We start from the raw sequence: 18,455 nt of genomic DNA, 5'->3' as shown, positions 1-18,455 counted from the left end.
AATAGCAACTTATGAATACGCCTTACAAAATATTTTCTGTCTATGTTGATCACCAGTCTATGGTGATTCAAATTGCTTCTTGATTTGCATCAGGCGATTGCCATGATGTTGCTCTTTGGTTCACAGCCACCCCGGGAGCGCATCATTATTTTTGCACTTTTGCTCCGGCCTGTTTGCCGCCATGATGGTTGCAAATCAAAGAAAATGATGTCCTAACAGGTGATTTGAAAAAGTGATGTCGGCGTCAATGTGTGTTCATGACGAAACGTAGCCAGATTGTTGCTGTCGCATCATGACAGTGAGTGGCACACCGAGATGGCAGCCCCGAAGATGGCAGCTGTGGGCAGCAGCGCAAGGCTGGAGGAGATGAGAAGAGATGACCGGAAAGGACGAAAATAGGCAGCGGTCGTTTCAGCAGACAACTTCTTTGAAGATCCTCATAAAAAAAAAGTCACTCGGCGGCAGCAGTGGGCCAAAAACAAGACGTCATCCATGACTGCTGAAGCCCACTGGGCCAGGTCAAGGCCAAAGACATGGATGATTCACTTCATGTTGGATGCGGTCGAGTGCCTGGTGAGAGTCACCCAACCAGTGAGCCCCAAAAAAAAAAACTGAGGAGACCCTCTATGGCTTCAGAACCACCACATGTGCCTTGTATTGAAAGGTCCAGAGGTTTTTGGAAGGCAATCATGCGCATGTCCTCATTGCGTCCTCTGCTTTCGCTTTTTGTTTTTGCAGGCCCGACCAGGTTTTTCCTAGAGCTGATCCCTAACCTTGCTGTGATCACTTGGCAGCAACTTTATTCAATTGACCATATTTACATGGCCTCCACTTTGTTGTCATGTGTGGGGTCAATGTGCGGGTTTGAAGGGTTTCAAAGCAGCCGAAGAAATGCTGCCTTCCAGTGACATGACACTTGTAAAACTTAATAAACGTAAAGCTACTTTGACAGTACAATGTTTTTGGGGGGGGTTTCTTCGCGCAGATGACCGCGCCCTATTCGCGTGACCGCGCATTCCGTTTACAGCCGCCCCGGGCCCTCGCAACATCGGGAGCGCGCGCAGACTGCGGGTCGTGACGTTTGCCCATCCCGCGCTATTCACGATTGGGCACGCGGGCCGTCAATCACGCGAGTCGCGCTCTGCTTTGAACGTGAGACTTGCCGTTCAGTGGCGGGGCGAGCCTTTGAGTGCACGTTTGAAATCTTTTGCTCAATCGGCCCGCCCCTACGTTAAACCTAACGCATCGCATAGAGTAAACTGGCCAATCAGAAAAGGGCACTTGGCGAGCGTTCACAGTTAACTGACTGCTAATTGGCCATAGTGTTCACCAGCCAAACTTCGTCACTGCTCACCATTGGCCCAATTGAAATATCGTCACCCACTGGTCTTTTATATAAGGTTTGCCGACGGTCGGCCATCTTCCTCGGTTACTTGTCATTCATCGCGTCTTGAAGAAAAAGCTCGGAAGCAAAGCAGCGACTGCCGCAGCAATGGCCAATCCAAGAGTGTTCTTCGACATCACCTCCGACGGCGCGCCTCTTGGCCGCGTGGTGATGGAGGTAAAGTTGGCTTGCTTTAGGCGCTGGGTGCGGCTCTTACGCGCTTCCTTTGTGTGGGCTCCTTCGCTAAGCGTCGATGGTTGGACGCGGGGCCCCGCGCGTGCCTTGAGACGGGTGGGGGACCGTCTGGGGGCTAGCCCGGGGACGTGCGGTTGTCCGTCGGTCAGCTCGTCGCTCCACCGTCAGCTTCCGCGGCGGCCTTGCTTGGCTTTGAGCGGTTGCAACATTCGCCTCACGCGCCGAGATCGATGAGTCATAGGCGGAGTTAACGAATGAACCGTACCGCGTGCGTCGCGGCCGTCCATTTGCTTCGATGAACGGGCCTCCAGCACGAGGCCAGTCAGTGGACTGTGCTTGAGTAGCTCGTGCACACGCTTCATGATTTTACACAATTGGTGTTGACACACACTGTTGTGTCACACTGTTGCATTTGATGAATCTGTCAAAAATGGACTGTGTGTATTTGGGAGACGAGCTAGGCATTTTCAATTTGACACTTTATTGATACCGATTAGATTAATGGATGGAGTGTTATGTTTTCCACATTTTTGTCTTTGTCAAACGCTTACTCCTAGTTAAGCATCTAACGAATGCATATCACGCAGTCACCGCTTTAGACTCTTGAACTTAGATTTATACACTCCAATTACCCAATTTGCGACAATTTAGCTAAATAAAGAACACAGTTTAGGAGGCGGGACTCGGGTACTGTAAACGTTGTTCACCCCGTGAAAATTCACGTGCGCGTTCATGTATAAACTAAACCAGCAGCGTTGAGGGCGGATTTGAGTCAAGTCGCAGAGTTACATGGCGCAGAAAACTATGCGTTCCTTTTTATACGGGCAGTCAAAGTTATAGCCGCCCAATGACTGTGGCCAGCCGGGATTGCGAGTCAGCTCGGGGTTCTGGTATGGACTATTGAGTTCCGATGTCCGGCTCTTGCTCACTGACGGCTAATGCTAACTTAGCAACGCTGCGGGGACGCCTTTTGTTGGCCGGCCGTTAAGCTCGTGCCCGCTGAGGGAAGAAGAAACGGGACGTCCCGGTCCGGAGGCAGACTACGGGACTTCCTGGGCGTCCCGGCCCGGAGGTAGACTGCGGCCAAACCCGGGCTCGGTTTTCCCTCGTGACTTGGAAGCAAGATGGCTGCGCGGCGGGACTGCGACACTTGTGCCTTCTGGAAACTTCCATGCTGTGGCGAGGGGCGGGGGAGGGGGCGGGGAGAGGAGGGCTTCCCTTTGTACCCGCGTTACACAAGTCCAAACGCTTTTATGAATCGTACTTTTGGACTGTTATTTTTATTGATAATGAGAATGGCAAAAAAAAAATTATACCCCCATCAAATGCCAAACCCTAGAAATTGTTTTTGCCATTTGTTATTAAAAATGACTCCGCATTCAAACTGCTACATTTGCTTGCAACTTTATTTAAAGCACAAGACTACTGAGGCTGTCAATAATGTCAGTAACTTATTTGTAATGCTATGTTATGCTAAGCGTGTTGTCTTGTCCACATGGTTGTATTCTGTGCGGTGCAAGTAGCTTTGCCTGGGTAGGAGAAGGTGGCGGCGCTTTACGCACAGTGGTGGATTGTGCTGGTTGCGGCGAGGATGGTGGCGTGGTTGTCTGCCAAGACCGATTTGTGATTTTCCTGCTCCTAGTGGGGAGCAGCCAAACAGCTCGGGGGGGTCCATGCTGCTTTTGCTTCAGATCTCTCTGCTTGGAACAGAAAAACACCAGCAGTTGTTTGTACAGGACGGACGACAAGTCCAGAAGTGCTACACCGCCCTTGAATTGTGTTGCTGGACTCCTGTCTTTGGATCGTCAGCCCAAACGGCGAGACCCGTCCCCCATACACGCGTGCCAAAAATGTCACGCGTGTGCCTTTCTTTTCTTTTGGATTCCCTCCTTCTAAAACGTCTGATCAGGCCGAGCCTGGCCTCCTTCTGCGTCTGTCTACTCCTTTTGACGTTGCTCCCACTGCTCCTGGTTGCCCGCGACGATGTTGGACCTTCTTCAGGCCTCGAGTCAAGCATTTTGACTTCCTCATTGCTCTAGTTTAAGGTTTGGTTCTCATCGGCGGGGCCCCGGTCCTTGATCGACACTTGACACGCCAAAAGCAACTGCGGTCCCTCGAATCGAAGCGGTGCCTGAAACGCAAGTAATTGCCACGTACTTGAACTGGTGAAGTGCTCATGTTGAACTGTAAAATTGTCTTTACGTTGATCGGGCAAGTTGGCTTTTTAGGAATTGTCCACCCGAATGAGTTTGTACTGACTGCTTTTACTTTTTGTTTTCAGCTGCGCGCCGACGTGGTTCCCAAGACGGCGGAGAACTTCCGCGCCTTGTGCACGGGCGAGAAAGGTTTTGGCTACAAGGGTAGCACCTTCCACCGCGTCATCCCGGACTTCATGTGCCAGGTGAGTAGTCAAAGCGGCATCTTTGAACATTGCCAAGCACACCTGGGCCCTTGGCGTGGAAAGGTCATTGAGGCTTCAAGTTCACCTGTGTAACCCCACCCCGGCAACAGGGTGGAGACTTCACCAATCACAACGGAACTGGGGGAAAGTCCATCTATGGGAACAAGTTTGCTGATGAGAACTTCACCCTGAAGCACACAGACAGCGGAATCTTGTCCATGGCAAACGCTGGACCCAATACCAATGGCTCGCAGTTCTTCATCTGCACCGCCAAGACCGCCTGGTGAGACTGATGCTGGTTTGCACCCAAAGATGTAAAAGTGCCGCTTTATAGTCCCTTGATCTGATTTAGTTTTGAAACTGTCAGATGAACCTAAAATGGTATCTCTTGAACAGGAGAGGGAATTCACGAGCGAGCACGTCTTATGATTGGGTCATGATTTCGAAAGTCAGAGCACGAGTTTGCCCGTATGACTTTTGGAAACAGTCTGTAAGCCATGCGCGATGCACTAGAGCAGTGATCAAATCATAATGTGTACATTGAACCAAATCTTGTTTTTAAAAATAGCCTTGTGTTTTTAGCTCTTTCAGCCAGTAACCGATTATACGCAACTGTTGAAAGCTGAGCTTGAAACCAGCTACCAGTAATAAAAAAAATTTGCCCAATATTGCTACCCCCAAAGGGTGATGGAATTACCAAGTGGTACCTCAAGATGGCAGCAAAGCACCACTTGTGTTGGAATGAAACAACTATGATGCAAAATGCCAAAAATGTACCTGAATCAAAGACTTTCTAATTAAATTAAAAAAAAAACACTACCTTAAAGCAAACATTTTGGAAGTAGTGCATGGCAAATCGTTGGATCATAGCCTGTTTCGTCAAACACCTCCCGGGAGCAAAACCTGATTGTTTGTTTGTGTGTATGATTGCCCTCAGGCTGGACGGTAAGCACGTGGTCTTCGGCCGCGTGGTGGAGGGCCTTGAAGTTGTCAAGAAAATGGAGAAGAAAGGCTCCGGCAGTGGGAAGACCTCCTCCAAGTTGGTCATCCAGGACTGCGGCCAACTCTGAGACCCCCCCACCCACTCCCTTCTTCCCCTCGTCCTCCTGCCGTTAGCTTGTCATTCCACATTCCAGCTCATAATGGAACAACTCATTTCCTCTTATTTACATTTTGGTTTTTGTAACAATTCCAAACTTGTTGCTGCATTTGTGACTATGCCTCAATGTTTGGTTTGCATTTTACGCTCTGCTCAAACGGTTTTCGATCGACAAGAAATTAAAACATGGCCTTGATGACTCAACCGTTGTTTTTTATCATCCTGTCCTGTGAGCCCCCCTGCTGGCGAAGTACTGAATGACGTTAAATTAACGCGCGCCTTTAGGTTTGCTTCAGCGACCTACGTAGACAACTAGGATGACATGGAAAGACTGCAAGAAACTTGGAGGACGATTGCTACGGTCAAGGGATGGACCGAACTTTGTATTGCAAAGTAATTAAATTGTACCATGGGTGAAAAGGGGCCATCTTTAATCCGAAAGTACATAAACTTTTCATTCAAAATTTTGCAACCTCTTGAATGTCAACTTGTGTGTCACTGTCAACCAAAAAAACTCTAGCAATCAATCTCGTTCAATAATTAATGGATCGAATACAAAATCGAATTTTCAGATGAATTGGAACATTGCGCTTTTTAATCATTGCGCTTTTCAAATTGAAATAAATCTTGAAAACAAGTACAAAACCATTGCGAACTCTGAAGTGCTCGGACGCCATCTTGGTGCTTGAAGAGAAAATGCAAGAAAAGTCAGGTAAAGTCCTTGTCTTGGTTCTGTGCACATGTTTTCAAACACTGCGAGGCTCGACGGTGTCGGGTGACAGACTCCGCCGCCTGCTACAAATAGCTCTCTGACGCACTCGCTGTGAGCGTGCAGGTTGTGCAGCAGCAAAACATCAGAAGAAATTTGACAACAGTTCCCCCCCCCCCATTCTGTTCTGTTTCTTTCTTCCAGCTTCCACTTGCATTCTTCCAGCAAGCGAGATGAAGTGCGGCGCGGTCGCAACCTGTGACGTCTCGCGGTTGCTCAGCGTTTGGGAATCGCGCGCCCGGAAACAGCGGCACCGGGAGAAGAAAGAGCAGCAAAGAAAAGAGAGGAGCGCCCTGCCAAAGTCAGACAATCGATCGGCCGCCGTCCACATAATAGAATCGTCATCGTGTGATTTGAAGATGACTTAAGGTGCGTGTGCGCAGGATCGAACAACGGTGGCAGTATCGCCTCTATTGCCGGACGCTCGACACGCATCAACGCCACCTGCTCAACGACGACCCGCCAACACCCGCGCGCGACACACGCACAGGTACGCACAGGTAGCAGGAAAGAAGGCCTAAACAGATTAGTCGCCCTCAAACAGAGACACATGTTCTGCTGCGCTTTCAGGCGTTTTGGCCGACAGCGATGCGGGCCATGAGAGCGCCTTGTCCTTTCGTCTGTCCGGGGAGCAGTGGAAGGTGAGTGAGCTCAAGCTTGTAAGTCAATTCGACAAACTGGAGAAAGTGAAAGAGCACCAAAAACGACACAAAAAAGCAAAACGGACTTGAGGTTATCGTAGAAAGCAGCAGTATGTTAAGTTTGAAATTGGGGAACTTTCTCGTTCCAAGAAGGGAGGCAAGCAAAACTCGCCAACTAAGTGCCTCATTTAGTGAAAGTTTTGTGCGCGTTTTTTTTTTTTTTTTCCCCTGGTAGCTTCTCCTCTTCCTTCAGTGAGCACCTGAGTGGCAGCCAAGCCTGCAGCAGCAGCTTGCCAGGGTCTTCATTTCATATCTGATTGCACAAATGTTTGCAGCAAGTCTCAAAAGTGCAAGTCAATGTGATGATGGCAGGACAAAACCCAACTCTGATGTGTTCAGGATTTGCCGAAAGATCTGGAGTGGAAGACGTTTTTGCTGGAGTGGCACGTGAGTGGCACCAAAATCCAGAAGCTTCCCGACTATTTAGCGTCCTTCAGCCTGCTGAGGGTTTTGGAACTGTCCAAGAACAAACTGGCCCTGCTGCCTCCTGACATCGGTGAGGACTGCCGGGGTCTGGGTCTTCGTCTGTCTCAACTTGGCCTCCTTTGCCAGGAAAACTGGACCACTTGCGCTGGCTCAACATCAGCTACAACCAACTGTCTTGCGTTCCCGCCCAGCTGGGAATGTGCCGCAGCCTGGAACGGCTGGAGCTAGCTGGAAACCGCAACCTCTCCGAGCTGCCTTTCGAGGTCTCCCGCATCACGGCTCGTGGCTCTTATTGGCTTGTGTTGGCATCTAAACATACGTGATAATAATCATCATGTGTATGTGTGTGCGTTTTCAGCTGAGTTCTCTGAAGCACCTGGCTCACCTGGACATTGCGGAGAACGAGTTTGCATCAATCCCCGTGTGCGCTCTCAGGATGAGCTCGCTACAGTTTCTCGACCTCAGCAACAATCGACTCATCGACCTTCCAGAGGACATGGATAGGTCGCAAGCACGTGTTTGGGTTGCGCGCGCGTTTGTTTCAATTTGTGTGTGTGTGTGCACGTGCACTTTTGTTTGTTTCACTTTGTGTGTCTGTGTCAGGCTGAAGGAGCTGGTGACGTTGTTCGTGCACAAGAACCGCCTTTCGTATCTTCCTCACTGCCTCACCAACATCTCCACGCTCAAAATGATCGTCGTCAGTGGCGACCAGCTCGTTTGTGTACCCACGCGACTCTGCAGCAACCCGGGCATCAAGTACGTGTGCGCAGACACACACCGGAGACTTTTTGGATAGCAAATGACGTTCATGCGTGTGCGTGTTGAGGTTCATCCGTCTGTACGACAGTCCCGCCAGTGGCAAGACGACGGAAGACGGCGGTGAGGAGCCGAAGGACGGCAGGGAGAAAGAATTCATGGACGCTTACATCAACACACTGAAGGACAGAGGTCAGAGGTCACGTTTCACAACAAAACCGAATGAGAGTATTTCAAGTGCCTTTGGACAAGCTTTTATTTTACAACAGTCATCGGTTGACTTCACATCATTTTAATTTTTTCGCGTTTTTGACTTGACATTTATTTTGACGTCATTGAGCGAAGTTGGATTTTAACGCGACTTTCATTTTGAAGTGTCATGGAGGAGTGACTTTTGTTGAAATTTCAAACAACTACTTTAAAAAAGTCAATTGATAGTACATCAATTACGGACTTGATGCCAGACTTTATTTCAAAGTAAACGTAGAATTTGTTCCCAACAGAGGACACGCCTTACTCCACCACCAAGGTGACCATTTCCTGTGTGCTGTGACCACACCCACCCGGGAAGCGCCGCATCAGTTATGCTAAACTGGAATCGAATTGATCCGTCGTCATCCATCTCGAAGATTGTTTTTAACATTAACTCGGCATCTCTGCTTCAGGAATTTTCCCAACTGCCCAGAATCTTTTGTTTTTTGTGTGTGGGGGGTAAAGGGGCGTGAAACTCATTCCCAAATATAATTTGCTGCTGAAAATATCAAATTAGTGCTGCTAGTAAAGAACATTCAAGTCTGAGCAAGAAAATATCGCTTGACGTCTGCTTTGTTAGTTTCAATTGCAATCAAATCTTCAACAATCCCAAACATTTATCACCGAACTGATCTGTAGTCCACCTGAAGGCGTGTATGGACAGGAAACATTGCACTTTCCCTGAAGGGGGCGCTAAATTGCCAACTCCCCACACAGTAATAAACGTAGTGCTAAAACTGCGTTGCGGCGCAAATTATTTTTTGGAGCTGACACTTGACATAAAATACGGCCCTGGGCAGCCTGCCCATGTTGCCCATGCCTAAAACCTAAGAGTTTATTAGGAGATGAACTAGTGACTTTTTTCTTCAATATTTCACGTCTAGTATTCTTCGGTTTGAAATGGAACTTTTGTATCATGAGTGTTTTCTTTTTAACTTTGGGGGCATATTTTGTCAGGGTATGACTGTGGCATTTAGATTTGAATGCTGTTTTTTATTCAGTGTGTTTGTTTTTTAATCCTCTTCTGGTGTCTGTAATATTCCTAGTCGTCTCTGCACAAGTTGCTTTCCATTTATTTAAATTCATCTGATAAGCGTTAAGGAATGTATTATTCATATCAATTGAGGATCCAGAGCAGCTTTTTTTTGTTATTGGTTGGCTGGTTTAAAACTGATGGTTTTTACACTTGTGTCGAAACCTTATCCGACTTTTTTTTTTTTTGCTTTCGTGGAGGAGCAAATACTGTTTTGTTTGGAAAGTGTGAATTGTGCCAATGAAGATGAGCAGTGTGTGAATGAATGCCAATAGAAGGAAAAGTCCATCTTCCTTCTGTCCAACTTGACAAATAATAAACATTGTTTCTTGACATTCTGTAATGGTTCCTGTGAAGGAGTTGTCCATCTTTTCCGGTTGTCAAAGAGCTTGTGGGACGATTTTCGGAATCATTTATCTCGAGCAAGCCATTCTTCCTTTGTCCTTTGACACGTTACATTGGCGTACGTAATAGCTGTAAGTCTTGAAAAATGTGAGCATTTAGTTTTCAAACACATACATTGGTGACCTCTGCTATTTATTTTATTTTATTACTCTAGGAGAGAGAGATGCATTTGTAGGACGACAGAAAATATTAGGATTGTATTTTTCGGTTATTCTTCTGTTCTTTTAATTATTTTTACTGTATTAAAAAAATGTCAATTGTGAGTTCTGCAGTTTTGTTCCAGTCATACATTTTCATTTTAAGGCATTTGAATGAATATACATAGAATGTCACCAAAATAAATGTCTAAATATGTTGATTTGTTGTGATCCTAAAATGTTGACTAAGAGCCTATCAGGGGATGAACTAGTGTGAAAATGAAAGAAGTGCACAGCGCATATCCTGTTCGAAGTCTTTATCAGTGAGGGCCAGCCGGCAACATCACACTCTGAAACTGACGACAGCAACGCGCCTTAGCAGGGACGACATACAACACTCACGGTAAGTCACATTTCTCAACTTATAAGATGAATGGAGAAGTTTGCAGCTGCCATCACCATTAAGTTAGGAATCATCACTATTCCGCTTGTTTCTCTCTTCAGTCATTTTGAGGATGAAGGGGCTCCATCTTCTGTGTCTTCTCATCTTTGGAGTTCAAATCTCTTTGGCGTGCCCCAATCCTTGCTCTTGTCATGGCAGCCAGGTGGATTGCAGCAGCAGGTTTCTTACCTCCTCCCACCTCCCCAGCGTTTTCCCCGCGGGCACCACCAAGCTGCTCCTTCACAACAACCGGTTGACCACCCTCCCAAACGGCCTTTTCGACAAGCTCTCGTCTCTCCACGAGGTCTCCTTGCATGGAAACCTGTGGACCTGCGACTGCGGTGTCCTCTACCTGCGAGCCTGGCTGAGACGTCGTCCCAGAGGAAGTCCCTCGGCCCACATTAACTGCAGCTCTCCTCCCCGCCTCAGAGGGAGGCTGGTGGAGTATCTGACTGAGCAGGAAGTGCTGGACTCCTGCCATTACTGGTACTGTGACCTGGCTTTGACTTCGCAGGCATTGCTGTTTGTGTTTGTGCTGGTGCAGGCTGCACTTCTGGCCGGTGTCATCGTGTTCCTGAGGCGGTTTGAGAAGCTCTCCAGAGAGGCCAGGAGGACCAAGGAGGAGAGCCTCACAGAAGGAGAAGCGCAGAGGGATTCTGTCTTTTTGCCCTTAACTGACAGGAGCAGTTGAAATGGCTGTGTTCAACACAAACATTATTCACAAAATTTTCAAATAATCAAAAAGATATATATGCACAAGTTTCAACTATGTTGTCTATGTGCTTATCCTGTATAAATGTTTTGTTTGATTGTAACTGTCTTTGCTGCCCCCATGGCCAAGTCACTCTTGGAAAACAGATTTTTAATCTCAATATTTTCCCCCAACCTTGTTAAATTAAGGAGAAAACAATATGCAAAATTGTTTCATTTTTTTATGTTTTGTCAATAAAGACATCTCAAGTAAACGTCATATTTCCCTTACCTTTTTTCTTGTTGGAAATAGTTGGAAAAAATTACCCCAAGCCTCTTATTTACAAAACATATACAAAAAAGTACCACACCAATTACCACGAAAAACATTTATTTATTTATCTATTTATCCTGAACAAAAGTTATTTTAACTTGGATTACTTTTAGAATAAGAGTGAAAAAAAAACTTTGGTCATTTGTTTCTCAGAACTTATTCCCTTTTGTTTTGTTAAACGTACTTTGAAGCAGAGACTTCTTATTACGGACCTATTTGATGGTTGCACTCACTCGTGAGGCTTCTGCCGAGTTCCTCTGAATAGGTGCATAGGTCAGTTGCAATATTTTCTTGGAAAAAACAAACAAACAAACAAACAAACAAACAAACAAACAAACAAACAAACAAACAAACAAACAAACACAATCATTGTTTTCTTTTTTTCTTTCATATTTCACATGTCTAGTACTCTTCGGTTTGAAGCGGAACCTTTGTATCATGAGTGTTTTCTTTTCGATCATGTTTAATTGACGGACAGATTCCTGTTTACACGTGAGGTAGAAGCAAACCCACCATACCTAGTGTGGCCAATTTCAGGACATTTTTTGCTACGTGGAAATAAACGGTTTGTGCATTTCATTATGTCTTTAGTCGCAAATGAATGTTCGAAAAGCATTTTATTGTATGTATCGCAACTCAACAGTGTCCGGCTCGTAATGTGTGCGTGTGTCGGTTTCCCCCTTCCTCAGGTAGAGATGGGTAAACTGAGAAAGAAGCACAACTGGAAAGGGAGACAACAGGGCGAACATCAAGAACCAGTAAACGGGAAAAAGGCTGACATTGTATTAGAACTAGGTGACTGACAACGTCATCATCAATGCGCTTTCGTTGGACTGATTTTAATACCAATTTCGACCGTAGATGTGAGCAGACTAAAGGGTGTCGATGAGAGCAACGCCTTGGTATTGCCAGCCAACAAGGCAAAAAAGAAGACCTCTTCAGCAGCTCCTGTTTCTAAAAAGAAGCCTTTAACCAAGAAGCAGAAGAAAGAGCTGCAAAAAGTGCTCGAGAGGAAGCAGAAGAAAGCTCAGGTGACAGGGCTACACTCTGATCTCCAAATCTGTATCCTTTGACCTGTCACTTTTTTGATTCACATGGACATTTTGGTGTTGTTTGCAGAGAGCTGACATCCTGACTCGACTGGCTGAGGTGCAGGTTCCAGAGTCTGAACTGAAGCTCTTTTACACTACATCCAAACTGGGCACAGGGGAGAAGCTTTACCACACAAAACAGTAAGTTGAGATTAACAAATAATAAGTGGGTAAGTAGCAGTGGTAGGGATACCCCAGTTCCATTTTAGTTTCTAGCCGATATCAATTTGCTTTTACTTGATGGCCCCGATTTCCGATCCTGTGATCTGATTGAGACAACCTGTGTGACAAGTTTTAGATGACTTAGTCCTCTCCATTTTTCAGGTCATCTGATGAAGTTGTAGATGGCGCAACTGGACCAAAGATCAGCAGTGTTGGCGGGGCCAACAGGAAGCGAAAATGGAAAGAAGAAGAAGAAGAAGAGGAGGAGGAAGAGGAGCAGGAGGTTGAAGATACGAGTGATGTCTCAACTAGTGATGATGACTGTGATGAAGAGGAAGAAGACAGTAAAGTGAACAAAACCCCGTTGACGAGCGCGTGTAAAGAAACTAGTTCTCCCTGTGAGGAGGTAAAAGAGAAGGAGAAGGAAGAACAGCAGGAGATTCAGAAAGAAGAACAGACTAAGGAGTCCATATCCAATGAGACCTCAAAGACATCGCAGCCGGCCGTCTTCATCCCGGTTGACAGATCACCCAAAATCCAGGTTTGCCAAAGAGACAGCAAACCACTTTTCCCTATGTGCAAAAATTTACGACAATCTTGTGACTGCTAACGCAGGCGGCTCGTCTGAAACTGCCGGTGTTGGCCGAGGAGCAGCTCATCATGGAGGCTGTGAAGGAAAATCCTTGCGTCATCATCTGTGGAGAGACCGGAAGTGGCAAAACAACACAAGTGCCCCAGTTCCTCTACGAGGCCGGCTACGCCAGGTGAGTTGGTCCTCCGTTGAGATGATTGCAATCCCCATTCAAGCACTAATATTGTCTCCTCCAGTGGCACTGGAATGATTGGCATCACTGAGCCGAGAAGAGTAGCAGCTGTCAGCATGTCACACCGAGTCGCCAAAGAGATGAATCTGTCCACACGGTAACACTTTCACCCGTTAGGCCTTCTGCTGCTTTAAAATGACGTTTGATGTCTGTGTTTGCGTGCTCAGAGTGGTGTCGTATCAGATTCGATACGAGGGCAATGTGACGGATGAGACCAAGATCAAATTCATGACGGATGGTGTTCTCCTGAAAGAAATCCAGAAGGTTTAATTCTACTGTATTTGTTATCAATGGTTTATTTAGCAGCACCTAATAATGGAATCAACATTATTATTTTTAAACTGCAAACACACAACGTACATGCAAAAAATAAAATATGTATTTGTTTTTTTTGCTGAAACCATCTGACCTCAGGACTTCCTGCTGCGACGTTACCGCGTGATCATCATAGACGAGGCCCACGAGCGAAGCGTGTACACCGACATTCTCGTTGGTCTGCTCTCTCGTATTGTTCCCCTCAGAAACAAGGTGACGTACAGCGCGCGTGTGTGTCTTTTTTTTTTTAATTCAATTAAATATAGTGTTAACGTTCATCGTTGGTTTTGTGCATCTTCAGAAAGGTTTGCCCATGAAGCTGTTGGTCATGTCCGCCACTCTGCGCGTGGAGGACTTCACTGACAACCAGAAGTTGTTCAAAACGCCTCCGCCTATCATCAAGGTGGACGCTCGGCAGTTTCCTGTCACTGTGCATTTCAACAAACGTACCCCGCTAGACGATTACACTGGAGAGGCCTTTCATAAGACCTGCAAGATCCACCGCATGTTGCCTTCAGGTGCACCATGGAAAATTTGTCCTTAACAAGATAACATTTTAAGTCCAAACTGCCACCTAGTGGAATTTTGATGCTTGTAGTTGTAGACTCAATTTCCCATCTTCACGCTTCAGGGGGCATTCTGGTATTTCTTACTGGCCAGGCGGAGGTTCACGGCCTGTGTAGAAGACTGAGAAAAGCTTTCCCGTTCAGGAAGGGCGACACAACTATTGGTGAGTGTAGCTCACTTAAAAACAATCCAACATAATCCATGCTTTGGCTTCAGTTTAAGAGCAAATTTCTCTTCAGGTGACGAGGACGAAGCAGATTCCTCAGAAGCCGTGAAGAGGTTCAAGAGGGCCAAGCAGAAGAAGAGCGTTGTACGTTGCAGTGCTTCCTTGTCTGTCATTTCACGGATCGAAGATTAGATTATTAAGCATCGAGTTGTCTCCGTTTGCAGTCGCTGCCTCGTATCGACCTGGACAATTACTCAGCGCAGCCAGTGGACGAAGGAGACGAGGACAGAGAGGCGGGGATAGCTGAGGACGAGGATGAAGGCTCTGACTTGGACATTGGAGATGATCCTTGCGACACAGGCAAGCCTCGCTGCTCATTTCATGACTCTTGAGACCTGTGGAATACATCAAATGATGAATGTCCTCATAGAAGAGAAGGCTGACCCGTCCATCCCCATGTACGTCCTCCCGCTCTACTCACTACTGGCTCCTGAGCAACAGGCCAAGGTGAAATCAATTTGAGTGTTTAGACTTATTGAAAGTGTTTTCTTTCAGTAATGCCAGGGTGTGTGTGTGTGTGTGTGTGTGCGTGCGTGCAGGTGTTCAGGCCCCCTCCCCCTGGCACTCGTCTATGTGTGGTGGCCACCAACGTGGCTGAGACCTCGCTGACCATCCCCGGCATAAAATACGTGGTGGACTGCGGCCGAGTGAAGAAGCGCTTCTATGACCGCGTGACGGGCGTGTCGTCCTTCAAGGTTACGTGGATCTCGCAAGCGGCAGCCAATCAGAGGGCGGGCAGAGCGGGACGAACAGAGCCAGGACATTGTTACAGGTCAGTGTGGGTCCGGAAAGAAATAGACATTTTTATGTTTTATATTTCAGTGGTGAATGATGATTTAAGATTCAAGTTATGGTCACGGAACGGTGAAACAAGGCACCACTGTATACGCTTTGGCTTATCAATAAAGGTTAAGAAACACCCCTTTTATGCAAACTTTCTCCTGCAGGTTATATTCATCCGCAGTCTTTGGTGACTTCAGTCAGTTCTCAGAAGCAGAGATCACTCGCAGGCCTGTAGATGACCTGGTCCTGCAGATGAAGGATCTCAACATCGAGAAGGTTTGTTCTAGCTCGTCACCTAATTTCTGTTGTTAAAATAAGCGTGACAATGCCCACCTTTGTGGTCTGCAGGTGGTCAATTTCCCCTTCCCTACTCCTCCTTCTACTGAGGCCCTTGTGGCAGCAGAACAGTTGTTGGTCTCCTTAGGAGCTCTCAAAGAGCCACCTAGTCTTAGAAGGTAATCTTCCTATCACTGCTTCCATCCCATTTGCTAAGCACGTCATGGTCGCTTTCTTATATTCTGCCATCAGATGTGCCGTTTTTGTAACGTTCGTGTCTTCTTTCAGCATGAGAGAGATGGAGCGAGCGAGGCTGAGCTGCCCCATAACCCCGTTGGGTAGAGCTATGGCCTCGTTCCCTGTAGCACCGCGCTACGCCAAAATGCTGGCGCTGGGCCAGCAGCAGGAGTGCTTGCCCTATGTCATTGCCACAGTCGCTGCCATGACCGTCCGGGAGATTTTTGAAGACCTCAACAGGTGACGAGCACTTAAACGATACATCATAATTATTTCTTACAAATATTTCGCAGACCCTCAAGCTGCGGCTCACGGACACTCCCGGGGTACCCAGACCACAGTTTGAGAACCCTTAGATAATTTTAAATTTATGCTTTTAATTGTTCAGACCGGCAAGGAGTGAAGACGAGAACTCCAAGCTTTCTCAGCGTCGCGCTCGGATGGCCCAAATGAGGAGGCTGTGGGCGGGGCAAGGACCGTCACTCTTGCTGGGGGACATCATGGTCATGCTGGGTACGTTTGCTGCACGGCATCCCAAGAGCCAGCCTGAAACGTGAACTGCGTGTGCGCGCGTGATGTCAGGTGCTGTCGGCGCGTGCGAATTCGCCGGTTGTACGCCCTCATTTTGCGAAGAGAACGGCCTGAGGTACAAAGCTATGGTGGAGATCCGCCGACTCAGGAGTCAACTCACCAATGCAGGTACTTGAACTCATTTGAATTGTTTGTCATTTTCTGGTGTTGGTGAATTTGAAGTTTTTGTTCGTAGTAAATTTTAATGATCAATTTTTACTTTTTGAATTTAGGAACTTTTCCATGATGTTCTAATCCATTAAAATCCACTTGTAGTTGCCATGTGGTTTGTGGACAAGTGAAGCACCGTGCACTTTTATTTCTTCCCAGTGAACACCGTGTCCCCCGATATGGGAGTGTTCGTCGACCCCAAAATGTCTCCCCCTACGGCGCACCAGGTGGTCTGCTTGCGACAAATCACTCTAGCAGGCCTCGGTGACCATCTAGCGAGAAGAGTACAAGCGGAGGAATTGTTAGACGCGAAATGGAAGGAGGCTTACAAGGTGTGCCTTGGGTAATGGTAGCTGCAAACACTCGTCTATGGAAATTTCCACCCCTTTTCTTCTCCACAGACACCACTCATGGACGAGCCGGTCTTCATTCATCCGTCATCACCGCTCTTCAAAACGTTGCCCGAGTTTGTCGTCTACCAGGAAATAATGGAGACCACCAAGATGTACATGAAAGGTCAGCTAGTGTTGTCGCAAACAAATCGATGATCCGATCAAATGGTCTGTTGATTACTCGGGTAAATTTTCTAAAATTTTGGGTTAGGGGCCACTGGGTTCCTCTTTAAGACCAGTTTTTGTGTTGTTGTGTTTCCGTCAGGTGTTTCCGCCGTCGAAGCCGAGTGGGTGCCTCGGCTCCTGCCGCAGTACTGCCACCTTGACCCTCCTCTGGAGTCACCGGGGCCATTTTTTTGCTCCTCCACGGGCACCATCAGGTGTCACCGCTCAAGCACCTTCTGTAAGCTGCCACTGATGACTTCGCCATTCATGCTGCGTCTTTTCTCTGCTCTTGACATCAATTGCACACTTGGTGTTTTGCAGTTCGAGTGGCCTGGAAGCTTCCCGCAGTGGAGATGGAGTATCCAGATGGTCTGGAAAGATACAAACTGTTTGCTCAATTTATTCTAGATGGAGAGGTACTGCTTCAATTCCACTTTTCTCAATAACTGAGTATTATGAATATTTCCACTTCACGATTGCATCCCACTTGGTGTTGATTCTTCACAAAAAAATCCTATTTTATATCTGAAATGTGGCAAAGGACATTTTTAAATCTCCTGGTCATGGTTTTTGTATTTATGTACTATTTATGTAGGTTATATTGCATTTTCCCACTTGTTTTCTTGCTCTTAGCAATTAGGACCCTTGAAATTAATGTAATTGATTTTACAGACGATCTTGTAGTCTGGGTGGTAGTCGGACTTTTTGTGTGTTTTGTGCAGGTGTGTCCTAAACTAAAGGCCCAAAGGAGCCATCTTCTGTCAAACCCCTCCATCATGATGAAATCATGGGCCAAGTAAGTCATTGTTCTCTCTCTCTCTCTCTCTCTCTCTCTCTCTCTCTCTCTCTCTCTCTCTCTCTCTCTCTCTCTCTCTCTCTCTCTCTCTCTCTCTCACGCACACGACTTCCTCATGTTCAACGAAATTAAACAAACAAATTATCCTGTCTTTGTGCTTTAGGCTGCAGCCGAGGACAGAAGCCGTGCTGGGAGCTCTGGTCTCGCAAAGAGTCGACTGCAGAGACGCTCTCCTCTCCCTGTGGAAGACTGACAATAAATGTACAAACTTTATGTAGCTGCCAAGACTTGATTGTCAGATTTTATTCAACATCTTTTCGCCTAACCTTGTTGTTTTCTCCCCCCAGTCTTGCTGTCTGAATACTGCCTTTGGCTACCTGAGGCCATGCATCAGGACGTCGCCAAAAGTTGGCCTCCAGTTTAAAGCCAACTTTTGAAAGGAAAGAAGCCCTGCATCGGTTGTCATAGTATTTTATAAGCTGTTTACGTGCATTTTCTAATAGAAACGACCTCGATTAGGGTTCAAATGACTTTAAAATTGTGCTCCTGTAAATCATGTGCATGTAATTTGGTCTTCATAAGACTTATTAAAATATTAACACTTGTCTGTGTTTCATGGAGAGGAAAAAGCCCCAGAGCAGGATGCTGACACTTCATTGTAGGTGTGGTGTTCTTATTTGATTTTTTTCTTTCATCTTTCAGTTGCATTGTGCAGTTTATAGATCACATTAATGAGGATTTTTTTTTTTAAAAAAGAATTGTTGGTCTGGAAAATATTCACAAAAGCTATTGCATATAAATTTAATTTTACGTTTACTTGGGTAAAACAGTCGAATTACAGATGCAATTGGAAATC

The 18,455-nt window shown here is 46.6% G+C and overlaps 4 protein-coding genes across 9 annotated transcripts; all 4 read left to right on the top strand.

The window, feature by feature from the left end:
- The first annotated feature begins 1,387 nt into the window (after positions 1–1,387).
- On the top strand, positions 1,388–5,283 carry LOC125993746 (peptidyl-prolyl cis-trans isomerase). Of its 2 annotated transcripts, none has more exons than XM_049762607.1 (4): positions 1,388–1,561; positions 3,861–3,980; positions 4,091–4,263; positions 4,918–5,283. In XM_049762607.1, the coding sequence occupies exons 1-4, from the start codon at positions 1,493–1,495 to the stop codon at positions 5,048–5,050; spliced, it is 495 nt and encodes a 164-aa protein (XP_049618564.1). In that variant the 5' UTR covers positions 1,388–1,492; the 3' UTR covers positions 5,051–5,283. The 2 variants fall into 2 exon arrangements, with proteins under 2 accessions (XP_049618564.1, XP_068506360.1); XM_068650259.1 differs by lacking the exon at positions 1,388–1,561 and adding an exon at positions 2,833–3,721.
- Positions 5,284–5,760: 477 nt separating this feature from the next.
- lrrc2 (leucine rich repeat containing 2) lies at positions 5,761–9,359 on the top strand. Of its 4 annotated transcripts, none has more exons than XR_007490389.2 (10): positions 5,761–5,791; positions 5,993–6,149; positions 6,232–6,338; positions 6,419–6,489; positions 6,889–7,045; positions 7,102–7,238; positions 7,334–7,498; positions 7,579–7,731; positions 7,802–7,923; positions 8,235–9,359. XR_007490389.2 is itself a non-coding variant. In XM_049762582.2 (10 exons), the coding sequence occupies exons 1-10, from the start codon at positions 5,776–5,778 to the stop codon at positions 8,282–8,284; spliced, it is 1,116 nt and encodes a 371-aa protein (XP_049618539.1). In that variant the 5' UTR covers positions 5,761–5,775; the 3' UTR covers positions 8,285–9,359. The 4 variants fall into 4 exon arrangements, 3 of the variants coding, with proteins under 3 accessions (XP_049618539.1, XP_049618537.1, XP_049618538.1); XM_049762582.2 differs by having other exon boundaries at positions 7,334–7,479; XM_049762580.2 differs by having other exon boundaries at positions 7,334–7,731.
- A 147-nt stretch (positions 9,360–9,506) lies between these two features.
- gp1bb (glycoprotein Ib platelet subunit beta) lies at positions 9,507–10,970 on the top strand. The gene is made up of 2 exons (XM_049762600.1): positions 9,507–9,961; positions 10,063–10,970. Exon 2 carries the CDS (start codon positions 10,074–10,076, stop codon positions 10,689–10,691), a length of 618 nt encoding a protein of 205 aa, XP_049618557.1. The 5' UTR covers positions 9,507–9,961; positions 10,063–10,073; the 3' UTR covers positions 10,692–10,970.
- A 480-nt stretch (positions 10,971–11,450) lies between these two features.
- On the top strand, positions 11,451–18,203 carry dhx37 (DEAH (Asp-Glu-Ala-His) box polypeptide 37). 2 transcript variants are annotated; one of them, XM_049762541.1, is made up of 27 exons: positions 11,451–11,589; positions 11,714–11,819; positions 11,886–12,055; positions 12,144–12,256; positions 12,440–12,818; positions 12,893–13,041; positions 13,106–13,198; positions 13,269–13,365; positions 13,516–13,629; positions 13,718–13,934; positions 14,048–14,146; positions 14,223–14,293; positions 14,374–14,509; positions 14,580–14,656; positions 14,749–14,981; positions 15,157–15,268; positions 15,341–15,447; positions 15,557–15,745; positions 15,894–16,018; positions 16,088–16,204; positions 16,406–16,578; positions 16,648–16,762; positions 16,904–17,041; positions 17,125–17,219; positions 17,526–17,599; positions 17,763–17,860; positions 17,947–18,203. In XM_049762541.1, exons 2-27 carry the CDS (start codon positions 11,720–11,722, stop codon positions 18,021–18,023), a joined length of 3,468 nt encoding a protein of 1,155 aa, XP_049618498.1. In that variant the 5' UTR covers positions 11,451–11,589; positions 11,714–11,719; the 3' UTR covers positions 18,024–18,203. The 2 variants fall into 2 exon arrangements, with proteins under 2 accessions (XP_049618498.1, XP_049618500.1); XM_049762543.2 differs by having other exon boundaries at positions 11,481–11,589; positions 11,718–11,819.
- The last annotated feature ends 252 nt before the right edge of the window (positions 18,204–18,455 follow it).

The sequence above is a fragment of the Syngnathus scovelli genome, chromosome 3 (genome assembly GCF_024217435.2).
Source record: "Syngnathus scovelli strain Florida chromosome 3, RoL_Ssco_1.2, whole genome shotgun sequence".
NCBI classification, from domain to species: Eukaryota; Metazoa; Chordata; class Actinopteri; order Syngnathiformes; family Syngnathidae; genus Syngnathus; species Syngnathus scovelli.
Note: the sequence above shows the minus strand (reverse complement) of the source record. Positions and strands in the feature narration are given on the sequence as shown.